General features: G+C 56.4%; 2 protein-coding genes across 12 annotated transcripts in view; both read left to right on the top strand.

Annotated features, from left to right (window-relative positions):
* The first annotated feature begins 8 nt into the window (after positions 1 to 8).
* PPCS (phosphopantothenoylcysteine synthetase) lies at positions 9 to 3603 on the top strand. 3 transcript variants are annotated; one of them, XR_015704381.1, is made up of 4 exons: positions 9 to 506; positions 1537 to 1640; positions 2776 to 3171; positions 3474 to 3603. XR_015704381.1 is itself a non-coding variant. In XM_087755775.1 (3 exons), the coding sequence occupies exons 1-3, from the start codon at positions 26 to 28 to the stop codon at positions 3097 to 3099; spliced, it is 909 nt and encodes a 302-aa protein (XP_087611901.1). In that variant the 5' UTR covers positions 9 to 25; the 3' UTR covers positions 3100 to 3432. The 3 variants fall into 3 exon arrangements, 1 of the variants encoding a protein (XP_087611901.1); XR_015704380.1 differs by having other exon boundaries at positions 3448 to 3596; XM_087755775.1 differs by lacking the exon at positions 3474 to 3603 and having other exon boundaries at positions 2776 to 3432.
* CCDC30 (coiled-coil domain containing 30) overlaps positions 3538 to 10699 on the top strand; it is a 40190-nt gene continuing 33028 nt past the window's right edge. For 4 of the 9 annotated variants that reach the window (XM_087755701.1, XM_087755709.1, XM_087755700.1 and 1 more), the window contains exons 1-3: positions 5766 to 5810; positions 5898 to 6065; positions 6519 to 6639. In XM_087755701.1, coding sequence (XP_087611827.1) covers positions 5787 to 5810; positions 5898 to 6065; positions 6519 to 6639 — 313 coding nt within the window. In that variant the 5' untranslated portion in view covers positions 5766 to 5786. Of the gene's footprint in view, positions 3671 to 5765; positions 5811 to 5897; positions 6066 to 6152; positions 6422 to 6518; positions 6686 to 9400; positions 9635 to 10127; positions 10301 to 10699 lie in introns of those variants that run through there. The other 5 variants (XM_087755704.1, XM_087755705.1, XM_087755702.1 and 2 more) reach the window with 5 other exon arrangements.

The raw sequence follows: 10699 nt of genomic DNA, 5'->3' as shown, positions 1-10699 counted from the left end.
AGGGGCGGGGCGGGGCGGGGCGGGCATGGCGGCGGCCGGCGCGGACGAGGCGGCGGCCGAGGCGCGCGTGCGGGCCTGGGCGGCGGGGCAGGCGGCGCGCGGGCGGCGCGTGGCGCTGGTGACGTCGGGGGGGACGCAGGTGCCGCTGGAGGCGCGCGCCGTCCGCTTCCTGGAGAACTTCAGCAGCGGCAGGCGCGGGGCCGCCTCGGCCGAGCGGCTGGTGGGGGCCGGCTACGGCGTCTGCTTCCTCCACCGGGCCCGCTCCGCCTTCCCCTGGGCCAGGGCGCTGCCGCCACCCGGGCCCGCCCTGCTCGACGCCCTCCGCCTCACCCCCGGGTCGCCGCCCGGCGTGGCCGCCGATCCCGCCGCTCTTCCCGCCTTGCTGCCCGCCCTCCGCGACTACCGCCGGGCTACCGAGGCGGGGGCCTTGCTGGCCATCGAGTTCACCGGGCTGACCGAGTACCTGGCGCTGCTGCGAGCCGCCGCCCGCGCCCTGGCGCCCTTCGGTACGGGGAGGGGAACGGCGTGAGGGGACGAGGTGGCCCCGGGGGCCGTGTGGCTCTGGCCTGAGGGGACAAGGTGGCCTCAGGGACCATAGGGCCGAGGCATGAGGAGACAAGGTGGCCCCAGGGACCGTGTGGCTCTGGTCTGAGGGGACAAGGTGGCCCCAGGTCTCTGGTGTGAGGGGACAAGGTGGCCCTGGGGACCATGGGGCTCTGGCCTGAGGGGACAAGGTGGCCTCAGGGACTGCGGGGCCGAGGCGTGAGAGGACAAGGTGGCCTCAGGGACCATAGGGCCAAGGCATGAGGAGACAAGGTGGCCTTGGGGCCAAGGTGTGAGGGGACAAGGTGGCCCCAGGGACCGTGTGGCTCTGGCCTGAGGGGACAAGGTGGCCCCGGGTCTCTGGTGTGAGGGCACAAGGTGGCCTTGGGGACCATGGGGCTCTGGCCTGAGGGGACAAGGTGGCCTCAGGGACTGTGGGGCCGAGGCGTGAGGGGACAAGGTGGCCCTGGGGACCATGGGGCTCTCGCATGAGAGGACAAGGTGGCCCTGGGGCTCTGGCGTGAGAGGGCAAGGTGGCCCTGGGACCCAGGTGTGAGGGGACAAGGTGGCCCCAGGGACCATGGGGCCCAGGTGTGAGGGGACAAGGTGGCCCCAGGGCTCTGGCATGAGGCGACAAGGTGGCCTGGGTACTGCGGAGCTCTGGCGTGAGGGGACAAGGGGGCCTGTGGGGGCTCCAGCACCCTAGCATATGAGGGTCTGGGCCGTTCCTGGGGGCTTGGCGTGAGGGGGTGAGGCGGCCCCGGTGGGTGACAGTGTGTCTGAGGGGACCCCAGTGCGTGGGGTCAGCGCTGCCCTGCGCAGGACAGTGCCGGTAGGTGACGGGGGGTCTCTGAGGGGGGCCCTGGGCTCCCCTAGTTGGTGTGAGGGGGGCCCAACCGGCTCTGGTCTGTCCTGGGGGTCCCTGGGGTGAGAGGGCCAGGCTGCTCCGTATGTGCCAGTGGCGGTGGCTGACTGCAGTTGTGTTTCTCGCAGGCTCCAGCGTTATGTTTTACCTGGCAGCCGCCGTGTCGGATTTCTACATCCCCGCCTCGGAGATGCCCGAGCACAAGATCCAGTCCTCGGAGGGGCCCTTGCAGGTGAGGCACCCCTGAGCATGGCCCCGCTCCTCCCCTCCTCCCACCCTGACTGTCCCTGCCGGTGTCACAGCTGCCTGGGGACTGGCTGTGGATATGACCTGGGAAAGGCTGCGAAGCAACGGCTCGCTGGCTAAAAAAGCGTGCGTTTTCTCTGGGAATGGGCGGATGTGTTTCCATGGGAGCAGAATCCCACGGAAATATCCCTTTAAAGCTGTAGGTGCTTACAGCATGAGGAGATGGTGGATCTCGGATGGATGAGGAGATGGTGGATCTCGGATGGATGAGGAGGTGGTGGATCTCGGATGGATGAGGAGGTGGTGGATCTCGGATGGATGAGGAGGTGGTGGATCTCGGATGGATGAGGAGATGGTGGATCTCGGAGAGCGGAAGAGTAGTTGCTGCTGGAGTGCTCGTGTTGCCGTCTTTCTAACGCTGCCAACAGCCCAAAAGTGTAGCGTGTCTCATGCCCAGATCCCTTTCAGCTATGGGAGCAGGTGGAGCTAGAGCTCTGTATATAACAGACACCAAATTTGTTTAGTTTAATTAGCTTTTAACAAGTTGCTGGGCTTATTTCTTTATCCTTAGCATAGGTAAAATGAGGCCCTGCCCGCTTCCCAGTCGCAGACCCAGAGGTTAAGAAGCTGGAGAACAAAGGCTCCTACTTTTTTTTCCCCCCATGCCTTGGCATGTTTATGCTTCATGTGCCTTCAAGATTTGCTAGGAAGAAGGATTAAGGTTTGACAAGGTGCCTGGAGTTTGGAGAGCTGAAAACTCTGACTTCTGCTGTTTTAATTCCTTTTTTTTTATCTTCCTCTGCTTATGTTTACGTTCCCGGATGGGGTTTTAGCTCTTAAATAACAAAATGTTTATGCAGTTACTGTGGGCCTGCTGAAGAACACCCTCCTTATTGTTAATACCAGACTGATGATTTAATTTACTTTTACAGTGCATGCCAATGACATTTTAACCTTGTTTGGTGAGATCTGACCAAATACTGCCTTGGAAAACTTCCCAGTGTAAAAAGTCACGTGAAATGGAGCTGGAATTTCCCTAGTCCCCCCCCCCGCCATCTCTTATTAAAATGCATCGTAATGTTTTTACTGAAACTTTTCTCTGTGGTCTTTCCCCGATGTAGATCACAATGAAGATGGTGCCAAAAATGCTGTCTCCTCTCGTCAAAGAATGGGCCCCAGAGGCATTTGTTATTTCCTTTAAACTGGAGACGGATCCCTTGATCTTAATCGATAAATCACGGCAGGCTCTGGAGAAATATCGTCACCAGGTGGTGGTAGCGAATATCCTGGAGTCGCGGAGAACCTCCGTTATTATTGTCACCAAAGACTCACAGACTCCGTTATCTCTTTCCGATGAGGAAATAGCGCAAGGCATGGAAATAGAGGAAAAGATAGTGAGCTATCTTCAGGGCCAACATACCGCATTTATAGAGAAGAAAGTCTGAGGACCGGCTCTGAATGAAAGAAGTGAAATTGTGCTAGAGAGGCAGCGGAACCGGAGCGATTCTCTACCCCAGGTAAATAAAACAGTCCTCAGTGAAACGCTGTGGGAAAGGCTGCCGTCCAAAACCGTGTAACTTTTCCACAGCTTGGTAATGGTTCTTGTTGCTTGCTTTCAAAAAGAAAAATACACTGAAGTGAAAACATTCCGAAGGATGATATTTGTTCTAGTGTCTAACGAAGGAAAGGCTGTCTTGCTTTGTTTCTGTCCCGTGGGCTGGGAGAACCGGGAGGTGGAGAAATGGTGTATATGTCTGTATATAAAAGATTTTCTTGAATCCGCCTCTTCGAAGTTTCTTTTTGAATTGTCGGACGGAAGATGTTCTGGTTTTGTGGCTGGAGTGGAGCGCCAGAGCTGGCGATCGGCTGGTATTGAAAGCGGACGGTGAAGCAAACGTGGCAAAGGGTGATGGAGAAAGGAGGTAACAACGTTGGAGAGGGCATCTCTTGCTCCGCGGGAGATCCGGGGGACCTACGCTTCAACAACTCTGCTCAGAAACACCGTTCAAAAAATAGGTACTGTAGCGGTGTCCCTAAAGCAGCTGTTTCACACAGGTTTTCCTTCCTTGGGGGGTGTTACAGGGGGATAACGGCAAGGGGAGACGTGGCATGGAGCACGAGTGGTCTCTGAGCGTGGCTTGGGGAGAGGCGGTTGGAGGAGGGGAAGGCCGGGTGGGTGGCAGCGATCGGCCTTGGGAGGAGACCGGCCTCGTGGCCGGTTGGGTGGAATGAAAACGGGAGCCAGGTCGAGCCGGGACGTTCCTGGTTTTCTCTAAATCTAAAGCTTTACCAACTTCGAAGCGTGTATTCCTCATGCTTACAAGAAGCAAAGTGTGCAGTTCCGTGGTAAAAAACACCCTTAACTGCAGCTCTAGCGCTGTCCGTTGTGTGTCCGTGTACATGCTTTCCTTGAAATAAATTCACTGGAAGTCTGTAAAAAAAAGACAGTAACGCGCAAGAACGCAGTTCTCACCCTTGACGCCTCTCCAGAGGCGAGACTGTGCTCTCTTTAAAACCACCGAGCATTCACGAAGGCAACGGTGCTTTTGTAACGACACCGATGGCCTGAAAATTAGGCGTGCTCATAAAATGAGGAGAAGAAACCCAGAAGAGCGAGCAAAAGAGCGTGAGGGTGGGCTCAGCGGATCAGCAGGGAGCGCCGGATGCTAACGGGCTGTTACGGTGTGCGGGGAGGATGTGTTTAGGGATGGGAGGAGCGGTCCGGATTAGTCCGGAGTGCTGAGATCCAGCCGGTAACTGAGTCAGGGGAAGGAACGAACAGTTTCTGTGTGGCCGGGACTGATATTTGCGGAAGGGGGAGGGGGAGCGGAAGCGGAGCCCGGCCGTGGATGTGGGACGTGCCTGTCGGAGAGGTGCAAACGGGGAAGGAGAAGATGGGGGAATGTCCCGCGCACGTGTTGTATGCGCTCCGAGAGCTGCCTGCCTTCAGCTTCCAGTACGTAACGCGTGTGAGCACCGAGCCCTGCTGATTTAGGGGTTTCCGCTGCCTTTATTTGGAGTTCTGCGCTGACAAGCAGGAGCGGGCCCGCAAAGACGAGAATATAAAAACTTGTGCGAGTTGAACGCGCCCTCGCAGGACCGTTAGAACAAGGGGCGGGAGACGCGCGACAAACGCCGCCTTTGGAGTATTCTGGCCTTTCTCTGGAAGGTGATCGTGAAGGAGAGAAATAATCTTGACTTTTCGAGGAGAAAACTCGGGCATCGCCTGTCTCGGACCCGCGGGAGGCTCAAGGGGCCGCGCCGTTCGAGTGGGGAACGCGGCCGCGGGCTTCCCCGCCTGGTGCCTGCTCCTCCTCCTCCTTCGGGAGGGTGGCGAAGCCCAGGTTGGGGAGACTTTCCGAACTCGGACGAAGCCACCGCCCTCCCTGCGCGGCCCTGTTGCCAGCGGGAGGTTGAACGAAGACCTGGAGAGCTCCCGCCCCACCCACGCCTCGCGCTGGCAGCGTTCAGGCACCTCTCGGCAACGCCGGCTGCGGTACCGTCGGCGGGAAGCGGCTCCGGCAGGTCCAGGACCACCTGGACGCGGCTTCCCGAGGATCCCAGGCTCCGCTCGGCCGTAGGTCCTCGCCGTGCGCTGCAGCTCCCGCTGCTTTTCCTTCCTCCGCCATCTTGCGCGGCGCCGTTGGTGCCGCGGGACGGAGCCCACCCTGCCCTGCGCTTTCTCCGTCGCAGCCTCACGTACGTGCTGCTTTTGCCTGGGGGGAAGCCCTTCATCTCCGGCAGCTTCGCCCAGGGGTTAGAAGAAAATCAGAAAATAAACCCAACCCTTCAGCCTCTTCCGCGCCGTTTTGGCAGCCCGCGGAAGCGTTCCGGCGGATCCCTTGGCGGCGCGGTGGACTTGAAGCACCGGCCTGAGGGAGGCGTGGGTGGAGATGAGGAAGCCCTGAATGCCGCTGGTTTGGGGGCGGGGAGCGGGACATTCTAATAATTAATAATCAGTCGTTAATAAGCGATTGATTCTGCGGGTTCTCCCAGGGCTGCTCTGCCGGCGGGGGGGCGTGGCCCAGGGGACGAGGGCGTGGCTTAGGCATGGGGCGTGGCCTATGGGCGGCCCGAGGGGCGGGGCGCCCGTTGCCATGGCGCCGGGGAGGCGGGGCCGGGCCCGCTCCGCATGGAGGCGGCCGCCGCCGCCCCGGTGGGTGCCCGGGCGGGGGGGGGGGGGTGTCGGTCGGGTCGGTCCCCGGGGCCCCGTCGCTCACGGCTCCTCTCGGTTCCCCCTCAGGCGGAGGCCCCGGTACCGGCAGAGACCGTCCGCCGCTGGCTGCAGGCGGAGGGCGCCGACCCCGCCGCCCCGGCCGAGGAGCAGCTGGGCCTGGCCTGGAGGCTGCTGCGACGCGCAGAGGCCCGGCTCGGCGACCTGGAGCGGCGGCGGGCTGAGGAGATGAGAGACGTAAGGGCCGGGAGAAGGGGCCAGAGTTACCCCGTCGGGTTTTAACCCGTCTGGGCCCAAAACCGCCCGTTTCCCCCTCTTTTGCAGCAGCAGCAGCTTCGTGGGTGTTCACAGCCAAGAGCCGCTTCCCTCCGGAGCGCAGGGGCGTGCGGCCCGGTCCCGCACGCTGGGGCACCGAAAAGCCCCCGGCGAGCCCAGCGTCTCCCACAGAGCCGGGGTCGAGAGTCCCCCGCATCCCAGCACCCTCGTGCCTCCATCCCTTCCCGCCTTCCAGACCTTTCAGTCAAGTTTTTAACACCCCCAGATCTTACAAAGGCATGAAGAAGTAGCGTCCTACGAATGTCTGAGGTTATCCCGTAAATATCAGGGGACCGAGAGCTATTTGTGCCAACAACTCGCTGGCCGGGCGTTGGTAAACACGCTCAGGTACAGCGATGTTTTCTTTATTCCTAGGTGGAAAGCTATGTGGGTCACGTCCGTAACCTGACGGAGGAACGGGACGCTATCACCACCGAATATGAAAAAGAAAACGAACAGCTCAGGCTTGAGCTGACGCGGCTGCAGCTGCAGCAGGGTAATCCTTTCCCTCCGAAACAGGGGCCAAGGAGATGCGTTAACAGGTAGTGGTGTACGGGGCTTTCCGCAGGGCTGGTTTAAAGCTTCTTTGAGAGCAGAGCAGCGTTTCTCAGGGAGTTCTGCTAGACCCGCGTGCGTGGTGGCTTGTTTGGGCGGTTGGCAGAAGCGTTAATGGAATATCAGAACTGGTTTGTAGTTGACGTAGAGGTTCTTGTCTGCTTTTACTGCCTTTATTCAGTGAATCGGGCGGTTTCTCCCTTCACGTGGCTCCCTTGTTGCGCTAAGCACCTTCCAGAGGCTGTTTGAAGAACAGAATTGATGGTGCTGTTTGTTCTCCAACTCTAGATTATTTGACAGCGACTCCGGTAACTGCGTGTCGAGCTGTGTTCCCACTCCAGTCAGTGAATTTACCATTGGCTTTGGTTTAGACAAAATCCACGGTTTTTAAAACAGCTTTGAAGGACAGTGGTATGTTTGTGATGGTGATTCAAAACTTGTCCTGTGTGCTTATTTTAGCATAGTCATTTTGTTTAAAACAAATGAGTTCACTTCAGATGATTTGCTTTCTTCTCAGGCCCTGGAATCGCTTCCAGTAAGGGCAAATATATTTTGCTGGCTTTAGTTCTTGATTTTCTTCAGTCTCCCTACCCTTCTGTTGTGCTTTGAGTGCTGCCAATAGCACACCCTTGTCCTTAACTCCTCCTTTTGTGCTGTGCGTTATCCTGGGCTTACGGTGAAATTGGGGGTGATAGCACAGCTTGAACAGTTCCCTTGTGATGCACGCTTTATCTGGGAAGGCAAATAGGGGAATTTTGGGCCATCGATGGCAGGTTTGAGTCTCTGTTCGGTTTTGGCCAGCCTGCGGGTTTCAGGGAGCACGTCTGATGGAGAGACTTCTCAAAGATGGGCGTGCGTAAGCACTGCCTGAAAATCTGGTTCCTCTGGGCACGTAAAGCCATCGTTTTGTGTTGAAAATGCTGGCGCGCAAGGGTTCAAATGACTAACGAGCCTTCCGGAGCATCGCTGTGGCGCAAACTTTATTCTTCTCTCATCTTCCCCACGAGGTGGCAGGCGAATGACAAAAATGTCCCAAAAGCTGGCTTTGCATTTATTTCCTTGGAGTGGCTCTGCTCCTTTGGACTTTTTCCATTTTTTTTTTTTTTTTGAGGATTCTTGTGGCTGTAGAGCAATGATTAACACTCGAATTGAAACAGAGATCCGTGTCCGTTACCCTGGCGGGTTGCTAATTGCAAGCAAGCCGTCCCCGAGGGGTGTTTGTGGTTCGGCGGTGCCATACGGTGTTTCTGCGCAGCTTTCTGGAGGAGTTTGCTTTGGGAAATCGCTGTCAGGCTTTGGTTTCTAAGACTCGTTATTACCTTACTGATGGCATTAGCTGCGGTCCTGTGATATGCGTTGATAATTTAGTGATCTGGGGAGTGGATGCTTTCCACCGGGCTGTCTTCTGCAGCGAGGGATGCCAGCCCTGATGCGTTTTGGGATGCTCGTAGGTTGTTTTCTTGAGGGACTGGCCTTTTGCTTCGCAGGTCAGCCTCTTCACAAAAAAAACCCGCTGGCCATCTCTGGCGCGGAGCGGATGGATGGGCTTGTGCTTTAGCCGCTGCGCTTCCTCAAAGACTTCTGTCAGGCCTTTGCCTGCTCCGGGTCTCTAATGTAACCTCTGCTGCAGGGTTCGACGCTGCATCGCTGTGTCTGTTCCCTGGGCCTCTGCTTGTCATCAGAGTTCGTGCAAACCAACCCAGAGATGCCTCCTGAGCCCCGTGAGTTGTAGGACAGGCTGAAGGTCCTGAACTAGAAGCTGATTGTCCTCTGGGTCTTACTCCTCTGGTTTTTGAGGGGCAGCTGGTTGTCTTTAGTAGGGACAAGACGGTACTGCAGATCAGGCTGGAAACAGGGCTGGAGAAGGGCCTTGTGGAACGGCAGACCCCGGTCTCCCGGGGTTGTTGAACAAAAATGCGGGCAAGGCGAGAACAGAGGATGGTGGTAGGGAGCTTTTGGGAGGCGTGAAATGGTAACGAGTTCAGATGGGAAAGGGCAGTCGAGGACAGAGGCTGGTTCAAGCCTGTGGCGCTAAGGAGGGGCCTGACCTGCGAACGGCGAGGTGCGAGTGGGCAGGATCGGTCCTGGTCTTGCCTGTAGGGACAGTTGGGTGTCCCAGCTGTGGGGAGCCGAGAGATCGGGAAGGGAAGAGGCAAAGGCTTGGGTGAATGCAGGAGATCGCGTGGGTGGGCTCTCGGCACTGGGTGCACTCCCCCTTCCAAAAGCAGCCAAACAGCTCTGCTTGGTCCGAGGATTGCCGGGAGCAATTCGATCTGCTAAAAGCTGCTTCTGATGATAAAAAGTAAGTTTCTGCTTACACATTTACTTCTTGCCTAGAACGGGCTGGCAGGGTTACTGCAGAGAGCAGCCACTGCTGGTTTTACGTTGGGCTATCGATCCGAGCTTTACCTCATTTGGTACCTCTGCCCAGAGTGAAATTTTTCCTTTCCTCGAGGCAGTTCGTAATCCGTTTCCGATGGTTCTCGTCGAATACGCCTCGCTGTTTTTGGAGGGCAGATCGATAACTTATGCGCTGCGTTACCGAAAGCCTTTCTGAAAAACACATGTAATGGCAGTAAAACACAACGCTGTTGGGGGCTTGCCTTGATTTGTTTAAAAAGTGAAACAAAAAAGAATAAATAGCCTGAGCTTGTTTATTGTAACAGCTGTACTGCTTAAATGTACCCAGCATGGACGAGAGGACGCAGCTTCTGTCGTGGGCGTGAGGATACCGGAGAACTGCTTATTTCTGAGAGGCTTCCTGGGGTGAGACACCTCTGCAAATATAAAACTGGCTTCCGAAGAAGCGAGCGCAGAGGTGGTGCGAGGAGCTGGGTGCTGGTGGGAGCACAGCAGTGCGGTGGGGTAACGTTGCTTGCACAGTGTTTGCTCCTCTCAAATAGGACACGGTGGACGTGGCAGGGAAGGCGTTTGAGGTACTCCTAAGAAATTAGCGGGCTTTTACAAGCAGGTGATCTGTGCTGTGTATGGCAGACTCCCCTCATCCTCCCAAATCCTTTTCCTCTTCAGCCTGTGGAAAATTTGTAGGTCTTGTTACCCCAAACTGTACTGTTTAGGTGTAGGGGAAGTATTTGCAAGTAAAACGATCAGTGGAGGAGCCACCGTATGGGTTCAGAGCATTGGTCCTAAAGGGAGATGGTTACCCCATTTTTGGCCAGAAAGCAGAGCAGCTTTCAGCTTATTTTAGATGGGATTTGGCAAAACGGGGAGGAAACTGCAAGGCAAGTTGAAGGCAGGGGGACTTTTTCAGTTGAGCATGAGCTGTGGGCTCTTTGTAATGCACATGGAGCAAGAGGCCAGCTATTTTTAAACTGTAAAACACAATATTTTGCTCTGCTTCGCAGAGGAAAGCTGCAAGTCAGCCATGTTTGACCTCTTCATTGAACAAGCTGTAATTTGTAACCACAGGGGAAGGCGAACGGGGAAACCGCAGGGTGTTTTCCATCCACGGGGCCGGACGGAGCCGGCTGCAAAATGCAGAGTGGAAACATGCGATTGATTGGAGCCTTAGGATGCGATTGCACCGGGTCCCCTGTTAAATGCAGTGTATGGAAGTGAGGAACAGCCTTGTCCAGAGCTGCGTATGTATCCTGTGTAAGAGTATGAGGAATATTTGCTCTGCTTAACTTCGGATGTCTCACTCTAGCTCCCTAAGCGCTGAAAGAGTGTGAATATCCCTCCTTCCTCCATACAAAACCCACGACCCTCCCCAGTTCCCATCCTACATCACTTGGGAACCTTTATAGTCTGGTTTGGGCTAGAAATTGGGAGCAGGGTTTGTTGGTTTTCTTTTTAATACAAATTGCACAGGGAGGTTTTGAAAACCCTTCCTTAGCTTAACAAGCTACTGGATCCAGTGCAGGCGTTGCTGCCCAGACCAGGCGGGAGACCAAAGGTTCCTTGTATTCTCCTGGCAGATAAATTTCCAGCCATGCAAACGAGGGGCTCTTTTTAACAACTGTTTGTTGCACAAACACAAT

This window comes from Nipponia nippon, unplaced genomic scaffold (genome assembly GCF_047370975.1).
Source record: "Nipponia nippon isolate SJK-2023a ecotype South Korea unplaced genomic scaffold, ASM4737097v1 scaffold_19, whole genome shotgun sequence".
NCBI classification, from domain to species: domain Eukaryota; kingdom Metazoa; phylum Chordata; class Aves; order Pelecaniformes; family Threskiornithidae; genus Nipponia; species Nipponia nippon.
The sequence above is the reverse complement of the archived record's forward strand: the minus strand, read 5'-3'. Positions and strand labels throughout refer to the sequence as shown.

Excerpts from the sequence above, each read along its gene's own strand:
- PPCS (XM_087755775.1), top strand. The coding sequence starts at position 26 with ATGGCGGCGGCCGGCGCGGACGAGGCGGCGGCCGAGGCGCGCGTGCGG. Across the intron at positions 507-1,536 it reads CCGCGCCCTGGCGCCCTTCG|GCTCCAGCGTTATGTTTTAC; the intron begins GTACGGGGAGGG and ends TGTTTCTCGCAG. Across the intron at positions 1,641-2,775 it reads CCTCGGAGGGGCCCTTGCAG|ATCACAATGAAGATGGTGCC; the intron begins GTGAGGCACCCC and ends TCCCCGATGTAG.